General features: G+C 38.7%; 1 protein-coding gene across 5 annotated transcripts in view; it reads right to left on the minus strand.

The window, feature by feature from the left end:
* Positions 1-2,833: 2,833 nt before the first annotated feature.
* The window catches only part of LOC116708719 (CAP-Gly domain-containing linker protein 4), a 29,598-nt gene continuing 13,845 nt past the window's right edge, over positions 2,834-18,586 (minus strand). For 2 of the 5 annotated variants that reach the window (XM_032546690.1, XM_032546688.1), the window contains 9 exons: positions 16,498-16,636; positions 16,265-16,390; positions 12,864-12,959; positions 11,254-11,448; positions 11,039-11,173; positions 9,561-9,684; positions 6,389-6,453; positions 5,326-5,404; positions 2,834-5,081 (listed from right to left, as the gene is read on the minus strand). In XM_032546690.1, the coding sequence (XP_032402581.1) occupies positions 4,715-5,081; positions 5,326-5,404; positions 6,389-6,453; positions 9,561-9,684; positions 11,039-11,173; positions 11,254-11,448; positions 12,864-12,959; positions 16,265-16,390; positions 16,498-16,636 (1,326 nt within the window). In that variant the 3' untranslated portion in view covers positions 2,834-4,714. The remainder of the gene's footprint in view (positions 5,082-5,325; positions 5,405-6,388; positions 6,454-9,560; positions 9,685-11,038; positions 11,174-11,253; positions 11,449-12,863; positions 12,960-16,264; positions 16,391-16,497; positions 16,637-18,586) is intronic. The other 3 variants (XM_032546689.1, XM_032546692.1, XM_032546691.1) reach the window with 3 other exon arrangements.

An 18,586-nucleotide genomic window follows, 5' to 3' on the forward strand; every position in this document is an offset into this window, starting at 1 on the left:
AAGAACGTTACTTCAGGACAACAAACTGGAGCCGTTTTCACCTGCTTCTAATCAGGAATGTAAAGACAAGCAATCCTCAACAGGAAACACTTCCTGACAGCCCCACGCAGACACTAAAGACTGTTTGATCATCCCATAGAAACTGTTCAGACAGAGCCGCTGCTCTCCTCAGCTGAAGCCTCGAGCAGCATCTCCGTAATAAACATGCAAAGCACTGCAGAACTGCGGGAGAGGAGGAGCAGTGGTGATGAAGGTGAAGCACTAGTTATTATCCAATTGAATATTCTGGTCTGATCTCCAGGTTACATTATAAACCGGTGAAGGAGAAAGCTACAGTAACGGCTGGCGTAGCTAATAAAGGGAAGTACAGCAGCTCATTTCGGTAATTTAGATATGTAATAAACAGGATTACGCACAGCGAGCTGGTCATTATAGTACATAAACCAGGCGAGGTGAATGGAGACCCAACAGGATTATCTGTGTATTGTAAACACGAACAAAGGCTTGTGCAGCTGCCGGTTTGTATTTATCTGGAAACAGCAAACTGGATTCCTCAGCTGAGCTCATTTTTCTCTCCATCACACCAAATAGTTTGAACTCACTGATCATTTGTCTCCTGTTGGGCAGACAGCACTAAGTGCTTCCATCCAGAGAAAGTTATTTCATCAAATTCAGCTGATAAAAAGCTAAACCTTTGCTACTTCACACAAATATTTATGTAGAAAATATTTTTTAAGTGTCTAAATCTCAAATTTGAACAGAGAAGTGAAAATTTCTTCCTTTGAACCATAGTTGTACATAAAGTAACATGTCTAATTCGATACTAATTAAATTTTCTCAAAATAAGCAAAGCAATTTATTGATAAAGTTGTCTTAAAAGCTTTGCAGGAGATAGTAGCACTGTAAAGTTTAGAAAAATCTAGCTTCTCATGAGTTATTGGTAATAAAAATAACTCCGAATTGCAGCTTTTTAAATTCTAATCACAACTGTCAAGAGTTTTATACTTTAGACTTTTTTCCCCCCACGTGTCTCAAGACTAATTAATATACACCAGTGAATTTGTAAAATACTATTATATTTTTCTCCTCCAGAAAATAAATTTACCTGAATTACATTTTTAGTTGTGGAATTTTCCTGCTGTAAAAATTTGATTCTTTTTTTTTTATAAACATATTTTTGCAAAGAGTGCCAATAACTGGAGGGTCCCATCAACCAGCATTAAGCATTTCATCTCAGGAATTGTGACCTTCTCGTAAACTTGTTTACTTACATGCTGTCTTTGGATAGTCTGGATGTTTCATGAGTCACAAATGTTTTGTTGACTAAAACCGAACACAATCCATCCCAAAGTAAACAAATCGTCGCAAAACCTCAAATTCCAGCAAAACCTTTGAACGGACCAAACTGAAGGCAAAATTTTCACTAGTAGCACCAAATTAGCCGAGCGCTCAGAACAAAACGTCCAGCAGATAAGAACTTTCTGGAACCAAGAGAAAGGGCAAACAGCTAACTGGCTCAAAAGACATCATCAGGACTGGAGAAGATCCAGCTTCTCGCAGCTCAACAGAAGATATTTAAAGATGAAAGCGAGGCATGAGTCAGTCTCCTAAAGGAGCTGTGTTCATGCACAACAATGCTCAGCTGGTTTTTGTTTCATGTTAACATTTTTCAGTTTCTAAGGGTTAAATTGCTCAAAGACGACATGAATCGAAAGAACGAAAGCATGTTTTCCTTCAGAAACCAGTAAACTGTCCCTTAAACATGCATCAGTTGGTTTCTGATACAGAAATCCCTCCTCACCGTATCTGCCACCCGATGTTTGAATTAGAAAACCTGGATGAGATTCTGGTCTTGATTACCAGGATTATAGTTTCAAACGAGGAAACTGCTACAAAAGATCAATGCAGAGGTTCCAGAAATATAATCTAAGCAGGACAAGATAGCGAAGAAATGCTCAATAAATCTTTTAGAACACATCTGAACAAAGACAAACAATTGGGCTCATTACATAAATCTATAATAAGAAAGTGGAGGATGTGGGTAGGCACAATTAAGCAGCACAGGGCCAGATTGCTACAGAAAGCTACTTCATGATTTCAAAGACTCTCTTCCTGCACGCAGCTTCTCTGCGTGACGTCTGAACCCTCGCTGAATTTCTCATCAGCTGCAGGTCTCCTGCTTGATTTTACATCTACAACTTGTTTTCATAGGCACTTCTGCTAAAAGTAATATTGCCACACAGCATGAACATGTGTTCCTCATTTCTTTTCAGAACCACTTCTCCAAATAATAAACTAAAAGGTTGGATGCACAACCTTAGGGATAACTTATAGACAGACACCAAGAGACAACCATGATGGATGACTTTAGTGGTAATTTAAAGGAGCGCCTGAAAACCTGAATGAACAGAAGCAAAGTTAAGGATGGATCACAGGTCCAACAGAACGCTACGAGAGACCGATAGACATAAATTTACCCAACAAGATGTTGCATCAGTAATGGTTCTACTCACTGTTTTCAATCATAATATGAATTTAGTTTTTCACCTACAAATCCATCTCAGTACTTTGGAGTAAACTCTGCCTCTGCTGAACCCTCTCCTCTGTTTAGGACTATAGAGATAAACAATAAGCATAGAAAACAATTTACAGCAAGCAATCAAACCTCAATTTGCTCCACAATCATGGCATAATATGGCATGTCATTCCTATTCAACGGCAAATTTGCGAACGCTGGTTCCATCGGGGGGTTTTCCAGCACAGACCGAAGAAACCTGCAACCTGCAGGAATTGAACAGCTCGTTTTCTGTGGAAAGAAATTGAAAGCCCAAAAGACATGATGAAAGACTTATTTTATTTAAAGGTTTTAACATGTAAAATCATAAGACTGAACCACTTCTGTCACACCCAGTGAAGACTTTTCATTAGTGCAGAAATTCCCATCCAACAAACTACAGGTGAACAAAGAAGATGTGAAAAGAGAAAACATCAAAGGTGGCTTTAATATAAAGGAGAAGCTCTTCTGAGTGTAGATGGAAATGTTTCAACTTTAGATAGACCGTTATTGTTTTTTTTTCTACCATTCATCTGTTGCAGACATTTCAGACAACCTTGGCTTCAGCTTTTCAATCACCTGGGGCCTGACCAAAACAGATCAATGAGGGAAGGCCGCTGGAGATTCTGCTGCTGCCGTTGTGGCCAGCATGCTCTAATTGGACGGGCCTTGAGTGTTTTGCTGAACAGAGGCCTTGTTTTCCACATGCACAATCAATGGCTCGTTCTCCGAAGAGCTGCCCAGACACACTAATCAGGTTATATCCTTGTAACTTGTGGATGATTATATAGTTCTAGTGTCAAGCGGTTTTAATTAGACATACCATATTATTTTGGCCCATTAAATGCTATTCCATAAAAACATACTTTACTCGAGTACTGTTATATGGATTACCACAGTTAAGACCACAAAAGGTGGACAAAATACTTTTTCTTATGCAAAAATGTATGATATGATTGTGTCAAAATGAACATTTATAGCCTTGTTAGTAATGGATGAAAACTACTCAATGTGGACCAAATTCTACAACATGGATTCGATTTCTGGACAAACTAATATTTCCTACAATAACACTTCTATCTCTGAAGTGTTATTGACTGTATGGGATTATGGCGAAATGTCAATATCTTTTACCTAGATGTGCTTTTTATAATGTGTGGTCACTGTATGTTTTTAACTATTTCTTATATATTCTGGGCTTAAGTGTTTTCTTAACTATGTTTATTCATTATCAAACATAATGGCAGGAAAGGCATGTTACATCTAAAGGAATTTTTGTTTTGGTAGAAATATGCTCTTGCATTGTATGAGCAGAAGGGCTTGCAGCCTGCTTGATTCCTTTGAAAGCATGTAGGACAGTGTGCATCAAGAATCAGAGTTGGGAACCATTAAGCCATAAAGGACAGTCAGCTCTGCTTCCAAATAATGACCCAATACCTCAGCTGATTGTTTGTCTATATGGGGTTTCCTGATGTCAACTTTCCGGTTTTAAGTGGCTCGACTCCCTTCTTTCAGTGGTTACTCTACTGACCCCCATACTAGCAACACATTAGGGCATAAAAATATATTACACAGCAGAGATTTCAAATAAAAAATATTTTTAGTCGTATTACCACCAACCATCCCTAACCAGGTTAAATATGCAAACTGACACCAAACAGAATCATTTATCTGTAGCAAAATAACAGTCTGTAGAATAAATGCTGTTAATGTGGCTGTATCCTGATTAAGATAAACATTTTTAATCATAATAACCAATAGTAACTTTGACATCACATACACTATGACCCTGTTGCATAATCTCCTGTTTCAATATGCTCCTGACTGACATGCACTCACATTAACACATAAACAGCCTTAATTAAATCATAATTATTTGATAAAATCCCAGCTGATGTGATCAAAATTAGCTCTTTGTTTTAAAAGATGTTTTGCAAACACCCAATCTAATCTTATTCTATAACAACCAGGCTTGTCAGTGCAATCAGATTAAGTAGTGCAGAGAGATTAATGAAAAACAAATTTATCTTTAACTTTATAAAGTGCTTTTTGCCTCTAGACCTTAAAGGCTAATAAGCAGTTATTTATTTAGCTCCAAGTTCTGCAGCACAGAGAATGCAAAAAGTTCAAAGATCTTTGCATTCAACCCACCCCCAGTTTTCAGCTTTTCTCATTCACCAAGTGGGAACCGTTGATGCCACGGTAGGTGACGCGGCTGGGCCGGACCAGCACGCCATAGCCGGGCCGACACGTGAAGTAGCGGTGGCCGCCCACAGACCCGTCGTTCTTCCCCTTTGGGCTTCGAAGCTCCAACCCCAGCCAGAGCCCCGGGGCAAAGTCTGTGGCTCCCAAGAAGCGGATGAACGCCATCTCGTTGGCGCTGGTCAGGAAGACCTGCATGCCCACATGAAGACGCACCTGGCCGTCAGAGCAGGACGACAGACTGGATCCTGCCATGCTTCCAGGAAGTCCTCCACTGCTCCCACTCAGGGTGCTCCAGCGACGGCGGTGAGGGGTAGAGCGACTTCTTTATGTTTTGTTTGTGAAAATAGAGTGGAATAAACAGCAAGGAAGATTTATGAGAAAATATGTGTTGAGAAAAAGAAATATCAGGTGATTTATGAGCTCAGGGCTTGATCCTCAGGCCCTTCTCTTTAGAATGCCGTAGCCATTTCAAAACTCCTGATTCTGACACTGTTGCAGGAGGATTAGGATGAAGCTGAAAGGCTCAGGGAAGAAAGGTGTGAAAACTGTTTTAAAAAGATTCTCACCTGGAAACCGGGCTCCTCCTGTTCCCCTCCTTTGGTGTGGCGATGGCTGATGATGTGCTGAAGCTGCGACGAATTGTCCCTGCATGCCAGTCATAAGAGTCAGGGATGTTCCACAGAAATGCATGCTAAGAACTGGCCTCACAGAGAGAAATGTACAAATATCTCCAGTCTAAAGTTTCAATCCACTCAAAATTAAGTGTTGCAATTTCAGAGAAAGAGAGAAGGTTGTTGAGCATTTCTAGTTCTATTGCTTTGCTCAACTGCGTTTCTTTGACAGATGGCTGGAAAGATGCAATACAGCTTTTAAAATGGACCCTAACGGCATCCCACAACATAAGAGAAACATCATCATCATTGTTCCAAAAAGCTTTATATGCGTTTACAAATATTCAGAGAACTTGGTTGCTGTAAGGCGTTGAAGATTAAATCGCCAACATCTCAGATCGGGCATATTCTCAAAAAGCTTGAGGACTGTGGTACTTGGTATTGTCAGAAAATAATTTCCCATGAACTAAGAAACAACATATCCTAGTATAAACATTACATACTTTGGAATAAAAGAAGATCACCCTACCGTAAGAGTTAGATAAATACCAGCCAAATATAAAACAGGTTCATAATTTTAGTGAATAATTTTACAGGGTTGCATGTTTTGGAATATTTCACTACCAAAGTTGAAGATCTATCTAAATAAGTGTCCATAACAAAGTTGAAATCACCACCAATTAGGCTGTTATTAGAAATGTGTGGTTTAAGACCTTTCTAAAAAATTCAGGGTCATTATCATTTGGTCTGAATACATTCAGTTGGGTCATTTCGGTATAACGTACCTCCCATCCCTGTCCACTGTAGGTATATAATTAGGCTTGGATGGATTTCAACAATAAACAAATTCAAACTTCTGTCCGGGGTTTGTGTTTTGAAAACCCCTGCAGTTTTTATCATTTAAGAAGAAGACTGTTAATGGACGCTTAAAATCCCCAAATTAATGACATTCCATGATGAGTGCATGAAAACCTCTGTCTGTAGCTGTACTTTTCAAATAATTGAGTCTAATCCTTACCACTGACTGGATGACTGAGTCGTGATGTGGTGAGCTCTGAAAGGCAGTCAACGGAACCGTGGATCCTGGGAGGAAAGGAATTAAGTATTAGTCTCCTCTCTGAGGTCTTAAAGTAACCATCGTGCAAGAATAAATTTTTTAGATCTCTAAATAAAGGCGAGTTAAATAGTTGCCAGTAGCAACCTTGCAACAATCATATTAATGTTTTCTTAACCTCATCTAAACCTGACAAATGGAAGGTCTGAGCACAGATATGAAACAATAAGCTTCAGAAATTACAACAGTAAGAGCACAGAAACAATAGCAAAGAGTGTTTGTGAAAGGATGGAGCATCTACTTTCCTAATAAGTCACACTAGATGCTTACAGCAGAAGAAACAAGGAGGAGAAGCAAGCTTCTGGAGAAGAATGTGAAATCCTTCATTAGACAGCTGGAAAGCATGCACGCTCTCTATTCTGAGGTTAATTAGGAAACAAAAGAGGAAAGAGAAATAAGAGCTGACTCCCCAAAAAGCAGCTTCTATCTAAAGGAAGTGCTAAAAAAAAATAAAAATAAAAGCAACAAGAAAACCCTGAGAGGAAAATATGAACAGAGACAAATCATCCAAAGAAATGAAAGTGCAACAGTCCATCAGCTCTGATAAACTCTTTCACAAACGCACACATCGTTATAGATGACAACTGCCTTTTAATGGCTTTTATTCAGTTATGACCATTATACACTTGAGGCGCTGTGCTGCTAATGTGCCATCCAGTAACTCAGTGACTCCATGAATAATACTGTCAGAGAATTTTCCCAGGAACAAACTGATTTAATAAACAGCCACCTTGGAAATCCTTACAATTAAGGAAGCACATCTGTATCGGCACTAAATTAACCTTTAAAAAAAACCTGAGGTTATTTAAAAAATACATATATATTTTTGAAACTGGTCTGCTGAGAAGCAAAAACCTTGAACAGCTGCTGCCCAGCTGCATGTTCAGCAAAAATACTTAGAACTTATTAATCATGTAATATATGTTTAGTGTAAAATACAGATGCTGCAAACTAATTATGGGTTTTCTAATTTTGCTGTTAGAGACACATCTTAATTGATAAACAAAACTTATTGGAATCATAAAAACCAGGAGCTTTAATTTGTTTACAACAGTAAAAAGGAAACATTTGGGTCATGGGGAAATTTAATAAGGGCAGAGCTGCAGGGTTTGATATTTCATACTGAATGCAAGAAGATTAACATGTACACATGCCAAAATACCAGAACAATATCAAAACAATATGTAGTTATACAGTTTGTCACACATTTTCCCAAGCAGATTTTCTGATTGCTGTCCATAAAAACATAAAAATGCATTACAGGTATTTTGATAAAGGTAGCAATTTTAAATCCACTGGGAAAATAAGTGATCACAGATTATCCCTATCTGGGCATGAAAATAAATATTTGTCATCCCAGACAACAATAATTTTTGGGCTGGTATGGTTTTCTTGTTTTGTTTGACACCCGAGTGACTGATTACAATATTTCCCCATTGAAGACTAGAACATGTAAAAGAAAATGTGGTGGAGGTTCCTTAAAAGAGGTAGCAGTTTGGATCAGACTGAACATGATGTGCCTTAGTTTCATATTAAAATTACAGACTCCAACATCTCTCTGCTTAGCTTTCAAACCGTGCAGCCAGGTCGGGATTTAAAGAGGAGCAGCAAAAGCAAATGAGGTGGATTAGCAGTGCTTGCCAACAACCTATTGTGAAATCCAGGACATGTTAATGAAATCTCTCTGCTGCCTGGATATTGAGCTAACATGTCATGACAGCAACAGTCTTCAATCAGAGGCCTCTAGAGTTTATGAAAGACTGACTGCTGCTGGAGAGCCTTCCAGCCCACAGCATGACCGTCCACAACGACACTGAGGATACGAGTGATGCCAATATTTACTTTCCTTTTGGAATAAATAAAGTGCTTTTAACTGTTGCTTTTAGAGACTGAAACTGGTTTGAGTTTTTAGTTTTGGTGCACTTAAATACAAGAAAAGGGGAAAAAAAGACTTTTCATTGTTTTCATGCGAGTTATGGATCACAACCAATTAAAGATAAATTGAATGATTGCAATCTCTGGCTGGTTGATTAGTGTTCCCACATCCCTGACCTGTATCTGATTTTACTAGCAAAAAAGTTGCAGAGAAAATATTTGTCTTTATGAACTAATAAAGTAGGAGTTTTCATCTTGGCTCATTTAATTAAGAGTGAAAAAGGACAACTGATTTCAGTGTCTGTCAATCAGCCACCAGAGTCTGATTTTAATCTTTTTCCATTAGGTGTTAACACACACACTAAGACCAACAGTGGTACAATGCTGGTTACTGCTAGTTCTAAGTATAGCAAAAAGGATTTATCTTCAAATTGGGAAGCAGCAACCACAGAAATGAACACCTTGAAAAGCTTTTGGAGACACGTTACATGTCTTACATTGATAGCAAAGGGGCTAGCTGGTTGAGAAAAGATGGATGAATGGATGATAGAAATACAACAGAAAAATTTATGTTTCTATACTTTTTCAGATTTTTATAACAAAACCAATCTGCTTACTCTTCCAGACTGTTTTGTTGTTGTAGTTTGACAACCAAAAAGCCCTGCAACTAATCTGCAGTTTAATCATCTTCTGATTTGCCGTTTTAAAACAGATGCATCACAGACATCACATTTTAACATACAATTTAGCTGACAACCTGTTGTGTGAATATGTCTTCCTTTAAATATTAGTCATCTTCATTTAAAAGCAGACGTTGCGGCATCTGGCTCATTACAAGGTGTCACATTAAATTGAAAAGTCTTGCTGAGCGAAGGCTCTAGGCTTCACGTTTGATAACTCTGACTCAAGTTAATCACCAGAACAGAGGAGAACCATTTACCGCACAGAGGGCGAAATCAAATATGTCAACGGCCACGCAAATGACACTGTCAAAGGAACTCATTAGTGCCATCAGACGTATATATGAGGGCAATCAAAAGCAGCCTTGGGGATTTATTGTTGAATCTGCTCTGAATGTTAAATAATTCGATTTTTTTTTTCTGGCTAAGTCCATTTTATTTTCTCTGCAAATGACCACAGAAGAAAACTTAAGATTTGTAAGAGCAAGAGGCAGGTGGCAAAAAAAAGTGCAGGTTCTCACCTTTGAACACGAGACGGAGGAGCAAAGACTCCATGTTTTGGAGGGCAGCTGAAGTATCTCACGTCTCCCACTGAGCCGTCATTTTTGCCATTTGGCTTGTCCAGTTCAATGCCTAACCAGATACCTGCAGGGAAAGAAATCCAAAGGCATCTAAACTACACAAGAAAAGATACACGGAACAGAGTTCTTATATTTCAGGTGCTCTCCGACACCTGAAGCCAAGTCACCAATGATACTCATAAACAATGTGAACATAAAGATCTTAAAGGCTAAACTATTAAACTTGAGGGTACATGGTTCCTGCACATTTTTCATGTCAAAGGGTTGAAGGTTGACTTGACAGACCACTGAGAGGGTGGATGGATGGACGAAGAATATGCACTGATGGCTGAAGGGATTCAAGCATAGGACAACAGATACAAGATAAAGTCTGAATATTTTTTTTAACCAGGTTTACATTCAAAATAATATTTCAGACATTTCCAGGTTTCTACAGATTGTGGTGGGTCTCCATTGATGTGGCTTTCTGACTAATTCACCTTTTATAGTTAAGCTGAAAAAGTCCTCTACTACTGAGAGACTACTTTTAGAGATGTAAACCAGCTTATAAACAAGCCATCTATAGCTTGTTTATAAGTCATCTAGGAAGGTCATTGTGGCTCCTTGCTGATAAATAAGGTTTTTTATGGGTTGAAAAATGGGAACTAGTTACCCAACTAAAAGAAAGTTCAAAGTTAAGTTTTGCACATGGACATTAATATGCTCACAGTCAACAAGTAAAAAAGAAAAAAAAAAAGAAAACATGTTTGCTTTTGGTGCACTGAAGTTAAAACGAAACGGCGCTGATTTAAGAGTATCAAAGGGGGAAATAAGACTGAAATCCCGTCGTGGTGTGAGACACATTAGTATTTATTTATACATGACTGATGCCTGAGGAGAACCGCTGTCTAAATATTAATGAGTCGTGTAAACTGCTGTGTTTATGTTGGGTGCGGGTTTGGTCTGAAGCAGCTTTTTGTATTAAAGTGAATTTTTTGGGAATTTTTCCTGCTAAACCAGAGAATTTCCACTGCAATAGTTTGTCACCATATGTAAGTATGAAACGAAATCCAGAAAACATAAAATAGGAGTGTTTATCTTTAGAAACGTGTGCATCACTTCATAGGAATTTGTTTCTTTCTTCAAATCTAAAAAAAAATTAATAAAATGGTAACTTCTGTTTGACAGCAATTACTTTCTAAAACAAAACTGTTATGATGTCTCTACATCTCTGGCTCCTGTTGTAAAGAATGACAACTCAGAACAGGAAGGTTAGATTGAAGATAATTTAAATGCAGTTTTTGTACCTTCTGTTATAATTCTTAAAGAGGAATGGGATGAAGGTAAAAATCTTATCACAAGGTTACAGTTTCTCAAAGCTATAGCACAAAAGTCTGATTAGTTTCGTGCTAATCAGAGAAAAATGTATATTTACTAACCAGGAGCAAAGCTGGTTTTTCCACAGAATTGAACAACACCGGTTCTCTGTCCCGCCACCAGCACCCTCTCCCCCTGTTGCACCTCAGAGCTGTCATACAACGAGCTGCTTCCTGAGGGAGTTCTACTTCTGAAACCTGCAACACAAGCAACAAAAGACAGTCCAAGGTTCATGATGCCAGGATCTTCCTGAAACCTTTGGGTCAGTGTTTTGTACCTGCAGTCGGAGGAGCTGAGGAGCGGAAAGAGGAGTGGAGTGCAGGTGATGGTGTCATCCTGGGACCTGGGGAGATGTTCTCCTTTCGCTGCCTGGCAGGGAGGCGCTGCCTAGGCAACGGACGAGGTCGGCCACCTGACCCATGACGAGAGTCCAACGAAGATGATGAAGACGAAAGGGAGCGGGAAAGAATGCCTGTGGGGGGCAGGAGGATCATACAAAAAGATTAGGGAAAGAATATGCAACCATAACTCAAAGACCAAACATTTATGTTAGGATCCCACCAAACCGCACAGCAGAATACAAACACAAACATCAGGGTTCCAACACATTATTCAGGTAAAATTCAAGACTTTCTCCACAAGACGAAAAGAGAGACTGACAGAGAGAACAAGAAGAGAAAAAGAAGATCAAAGAAAGACAAAGAGTTATCCACAGAGAGAGGAAAGGACGTAGAATGCGAAGAAGAGAAGAAAGAAAAACAAGAACTAAAATGAAGGAAGGTAGGACACCCAGACGAAAAAAATGGCACAATGGAGAAAAGAAAGGAAGTAAGACGAGGTTTGAAGGACAGAAGGAAGAAAATCTAAAAGGTGCAAGGAAGAAGGTCAGAAACAAAGCGAAAAAAAACTTTGGAAGGGGAAAGAAAAAGGGATACTAGGAAAAAAGGAAGCAAGAAAAAGAAATATACAAGTACATGAGGATGAAAGAATGGAAGGATAACACTTAAGACAATGCAATAGAAAAAAAGTATGGAAATTAAAATTTGCAATGTTATCCTTTACTGGATAACACCAGTAAAGGTGCACACAACACCAAGTTGCACTCTTTACCAAACTGTTCCAGACTGCATAGGAACTCTGAAACATCAGAACAGCGGGTGTTTAAAGAAACGGGAAGAACCAAATGTGCCTGTTCCCTGCTTAGGATGAATCCACCATCTTTCTATTCATGTCTGACTCAACCTACGATTAACAATGATCTGTTATTTATTTGTGACATGCAGGATAGCAATCCAGACAATTAAGGCTGGATTTTTCAGCAGCACAAACCAAGAGACCTTGTTCCTTTTGTTTGGTGTGAGCGATTACTGGAATCCAACTAAAGGCTGACGTGTTAATGCCCTCCTTCAACATGGGGGGATAAAATGAAGCCGAGGGCTCCAATTCCCACTTTAGAGGCCATTTGGGCGCAGGACCTCATTAGGCTTTTACCTTCCACAGACCTTCCCAGGCTGCAAGTTCATTAAATGACCACTGCTCTGAGGGTAATTGGTTTGGTCTGTGCCAAAGTGCTTTAAGAGGAGAATTCAGGTCTAAACCAACAGAAAAACAGACATTAATGGAAAAGAAGCCTCTAGTTTATGTTTTGAATCTATGTTTCATTACAATTTGCACTATACTTTCAGTATAAATTTTGTTTGTCATCATCACTGAGCTCCCCAGAAAAACAGGTTTTGATGCTGGATTCATGCATTACAATTTCGCAAGATCAAGTGGTTTCTGAGGTTTATAGTTTCCACACTTTTAGTAAAGCTCTACACTAATAATGCAAACATTCCCAAACCACAATCTCTACACCAACTCAGGAGTCAGCACACACCACAGTACCTGTGTTATTGACTGAGGTGTGGTCCTCTGTGCTTTGACTGGGACATGGTGGATGCTTTTCACTGTCAGGTGTTTCTTTAACAGAGGATGATAAACCTTTCCACACAGAGACATTCTGTTCTTAATCATACAGACAGTAATGATAAAAAGACAGGATAACAAACTTTTATTTCTAGGATATAAGGTACCAGCACATGAAATGGTCACGTCTTTACCGGGTTAAAACATTATTCAAATTTAGGCTCAAGTTCACAGCAGCAGTAGATTCCACAGAGCCATTTTTTATTGAACCAAACAAGAAACCAACAAGGGAAAGAAGGATGTAAGTATTAAGTACACCCATGATACGTCCACTGCATTTAAGAGAAAACACAGCCGACAGGTCCTGCTGCTTAAATACACCCGAGTACTAACAGGTGCCTTAATAAAACGCCAATAAGATAATAGATCAGCTATGTTGCTAGAGAGGAAATTATAGACATTTGTGAACAGTAAAAGTGTGGTTAGTATCTCCAAGGTCAGAGTTCACAGAAACAGTAAGAGTCCCATCTGATAATCCAAAGATCACAAAAGAAAATATTTGTATTGGCACATCCATATAGAAACCCCCCTGGTCACAATTACAGGTGGATAGTAACCAACTAAATTTACTTGAGAAACCTTTTGGTACATATTTACTACTGGGAGTAGTTTACTAATGCAAAGTACTTTTTACTTTAACTTGAGTAATGGTATTTTGAAGGAATGCTACTCTTCAGTAAACTTTATCTAGTCTAGAGGTCATTCATCCATTCATGGTGGTGAGCTACATTGTAGTCACGGCTGCCCTGGGGTGAGGCTGCTATGCACCAGCAACACCGGGCCCTCTGACCAGCAGGCAAGGCGGGTCAAGTGTCTCGCCCAAGTACACACGACAGAGCCAGAAAGTTCCAACTTGAACTGTGAACTGTAAAAAAGTGTAGCACTCCAGAGGGAAAGTAAAAAAAGAGAAATAATCCTATAAACATGGAAGAATTATGTAAATAACAAAACAAGCAAACAAATTTTTTCAAAGTAATTTAAATATGCCGAGACAAGCAATTAAATCCAAGCCAAATCTGAAATGGCAGCAAACAAAGCATTTAAAAAACACATCTCACATGGCAAACTACTAACAGTATTCCCACTTGAGGCAGAAAATAGCTTATAAACTATAAAACTTTACAACTTCAGTGTTGTTATCCCGCTTGTAGTAGTAAATTAACTACCATTTAAATCACAAACATTTTTAATTGGACATCATCGAGCAAATATCTGAAGCAATAGTAGGGAAAAGAACATCCCTAATGAGGATTCAGGCGACACATTCTCAAGTTTTATTTATAAGAAAATACTAAAATCAGAGAGGTACTATATTTGTTTTTATGTTTTTTAGCCCATTGAAAACAGAGGGAAAACACTTGACTGCATTCAAACTTAGAATAGCAAACATTTGTTGTCAGTTGACCTTTAGCTTACAGAGCCCTGCAGGTGTTCTCCATCCCCATCCACACCCTGATGTTCACTTCAGGTGGCAGAGGGAGGCTTTATAAATCTAAGCAGACCTCCTTTTTGATGCCATGTATGCACCTTCTGCACTCTAAGGCTGGCCCTAATCAGGACCAGGCTGGCATTCTTCAGCGTCGGTCTGACTTGGTTAGAGAGAACAGACAGTTGCACAATGAGTGAACCAATCTGATCGATAAACACAAGCGAGCCCTCTCCAGCGGTGATCCAACGGGACAGTAAAATGTAGGTGTCTCTGAAAGTTGGGCTGACAAAAGGCCTGAGAAGTGAGCAGTCATAAATTAGCCTAGTTCAGGTTGAACAACGGTGCAGACACGTTTGCCCTCAGATGCATTGTACGCTGTTCGTAAACACTCACTCACACACCTTGTGATTAATGGCTGCCAGGCCACTCAGCCTGTCTATGCCCTAGTTATTAAACTCGGCTTAATTGGACTATCAATCACCAAACAGCACAGGCCTCTCTGAGGTCCGGTATTCCAGTCACATCCCGATCAATCAGCATTCAGAACCCTGACAATTACAACACCACAATACAGCTGTAAACCTGAGAAGTGGCAGGAATAACGAAAACATAAGACAAGGTTTCTGAGGGAAATTAACAAAGGAAGTCATTTGTCAGAAGTTGGTGGAAACGAGCGTTCAAGGACTGAGAGAGAAGGGTCTAATGTATGCATTGTCCTTTGGCAGTGGTTCAGAACCCACTTTCAAGAAAGATTAATATAAAAAGCTACGAAGCAATAAATCTTGGATGCAGTAACAGTTCATTCAAGATAGGCAAAATAAAAAAGGATCTTGTTCAATGGAGAAAAAAAAGAAGCATAAAAATTACATCTATATGTGACTAAACCGTTTTTAGTTGATGGCTTTTCTCCTGCTTTAGTTACCCTGCAGGAGGCCTAACCACCTCAAAATGCTAGAATGAAAACTGACAGGACACACAATGCAATTTATCTATATAGCAGCAATTCGTAGAAATAGGAGCCAATTTGTGAGAGCAAGTGTTTAGGCATCCCTGAATGGCTGCCAGTGGAGATTCAACAATTTCTCAAACAAGCATGAAAAAAAAAAGAATCAAAGCATGTATATTCTTGATGAGCGAACAACAATATACATGATGTGAAGCTCAAAAAGGTCTTTCACATAATATCCCTGTTTATACATGGCGATGTTTAAACAGGTTGATGTAACTGGATCATTGATAATTTAATTGATGTATTAATATGAATCATGCATCATTAAATCCCTTTTGGTTTACAACCATCTAAGTTTACACAGCTATATCATGCTACAAGCGACATCTTTTAACATTATTTGTTAAATGAAAATGAGCTTATAACCTAAATTCTCTTGATAAGCATGACAATGCAAGAAAGTCATTTAGGGCAGCATTCTTGTTACCCTAAAGCCGTGGCCGTTTTTCTCCAATAATGTATCTATGGCCGTCTCCAGGGAATGGTACAAGAAATTCTCTGACATGAAAAATCATCTGCCTCCTTTTGACAAGATTTTTTCATCCACATTCAGAAATTCTTCATTCCTTTGGGCCAGTTGGCTTCTCAAGCGCTCCGTCTCTGTGGTCGAGGTTATGACATGCCTTTTTATTACTGTACATAGTGGCAGACCTCCTCAGGGAAGCATATTTTCCTAAAAGCTTTCATGCTTCACCTTGTTGCAATGTTCACTGAACCTGACAGAGTCAGAGCACAGCTTAATCCTATGAGCAGAACCAGGGAAATCATTGTTCAACCAGACAATGCTGCCACAACAAAACCCTGTTCATAAACGTTACTGATTCAAGCGAGTCTGAATAACAAATGCACTTCATGAGCAGCTCTCTTTTTTTTTTTTTTTACCTGTGTTAATCTTGGACGTAACACGGGATACGTCAATGCGACGAGGAGGGCGCAGAGGAGGCTTTGTAGAGTTCAATTTATGTTTTTCCAAGGGTTTACTTATCTTGGACAGGGGTGCAAAAATTCCTATGAAAAAAAAAAGCACAGAACAAAACAAGGAGTCATGACTCAGATTAAAGAGTGGATGAGTCAATGTGTTTGATCATTAAGCATTGCAGCATGACATGGCCCACCATGTTTGAGTTGACAGGTGAAATACTGAACCCCTGCTACGCAGCCATTATTCTTCCCCTCTGGTTTATCTAGCTCCACTCCAGCCCACAGGCCTCCAGAGAACTCTGTGCTGCCGCAGAACCGTAACGTCCCAACCTGCTAACACAAAATAAATATGAAACAAATACGAAACATTACAGTATTGCATTACAGAGGGTCAAAGCTTCCAAGTTATCAATTAAAATTGAATATAAATTGATGAGATTATGAAAGATGTAATGTGGAGAATAAGCCTACAGCCAAGTTGCACATAAACAAAGAGGAACACTGCCACCTAAGGGGTGAAATACAGTCAATCTGCTATGCATAGTAGCCAGATATGTGGGTGATAAGCCAGAGACATATTTTTGAGTCAAAGTAGGACAATCTGATTAAAAATCTAAAATTTTTCTCCCCATCTAGCAATGTCATGTCCTAAACAGCAATGTCATGTCCTAAACAACTTGCTTTGTTGGGGGTCCTATGCTTCATCTCCAGCTGGCAATGTGGCAGGGGGTTGAGGGACATCTAGACTATGCTGTGGTGTTTGCCATCTTCAGCTTAATGAATTTTGTTATAAAACCGCAAATCAAAACATTAACATAGAATATTATTTTAATCAGCCAGTTGCCAGAAACTGCTGATTGGAACCAGCTGGTTTCAGCTGACAATAGGTGAAAGCAGTTTGCCTAAGCGATCACAGATCACGTGAAACAACACTCTTTAGCGCAGAAACTGTAACAATGTTCAGTGGAAGACTCAACTATATTTTCAATATCAGTGATTTGGTTATAATGAATTAAGAGGAAGCAGAATGTTTTAATCAGCTGTTTAAAATGAAAATATGTTGGCTGTTCATGGAACAAACTAGATTTGAAAAATATTGGCAACCTTTTAGAATTCAATACAGCGTGACTCTGAGCAGCCAGATCTGAAGGTGTTGTCAGGATATGTTTAAACTTTTAATTACATGACAACACCAGCGGTTAAGGAAATTGGCTGTTGGCTTTCTGTCAGTCAGTGTTCACAAACAACCAGCACAGAATATGTAGTTATTAGGGACGCAAAATAGACCAGCACCAACATCAGTATCGGCTAATACTAGTCATTTTTCAACATATCTGTATTGTTCCAATAAATTAAACCAGGCCGATAACAACCGTTATTTATTTCCATCTCGCTGAAGTTTGTTTCTGGAGCTGAGGAGATTATGTAGGATTTGTTTGGTCATGTAACAGTGATGCATTTGCAGGATTGTGGAGAATTTAACTGAAAGAAAGAAATGGAGGGAAAGTTGGCTGTGTGATAGTTTTTTTGAAGGTGTTAAATGGGTAGTGAAAAATATACAATACAAAAACATTTCATATCGGTGCATCACTTGGGTAAAAAAAAAAAAACTGTTAATTCCACCACTGAGGAATTTTTATATTGTTTCAGTTCCGCAAGCTAGAACTCTGTGTGGGTCTGCAAATGCAATTTGTTTAGTTACTGTCCAATCAGCCTCTGGTATGAAGATTGTCAATATTTTTGCCAATATTTTTATTTTTAATTTCAGAATTAAAAATAATTATGAAATTAGAAGCGAACAAATTAATTTGGATCTGTGATCAAAGGTTGACAAACTGCACAAACCTGGTTTTCTCATGCAGTTTATTTATCAAGATTGAATAATTTGATTTAGTGAAAATACTTTTGTATCTTATTTGCAATGCTATGTTGATTTGAATAGTAAATTTGAAAATATTCCAGTTAAACACCACAGCTGACAAATCTAACAACCTCCAACATTCTTAATCCAACAGCCTCACCTAATATGATCTTTGCAAGTTCTTGCAAAAAGTAACTTTTCCTTTGAATCACTGAAATCTGACCAACTTGGATCCTTAGACCATGCTCTCTCATGCTTCAATACAACTGAAAAATTTTAAGGTCTCATTTAAATTTAATAAACTCCTGAGCACAGTGTAGAAGAAGCAGCCCCTTATGTTATAAATTCAGTTTCTGGGAACTGGCGGTGTTTCAGTTTTTCAAAGTTGTGCAGAAGAAAAACATTTAAAAACCCACTCCCTA

The sequence above is a fragment of the Xiphophorus hellerii genome, chromosome 19 (assembly GCF_003331165.1).
Source record: "Xiphophorus hellerii strain 12219 chromosome 19, Xiphophorus_hellerii-4.1, whole genome shotgun sequence".
Classification (NCBI taxonomy): Eukaryota; Metazoa; Chordata; class Actinopteri; order Cyprinodontiformes; family Poeciliidae; genus Xiphophorus; species Xiphophorus hellerii.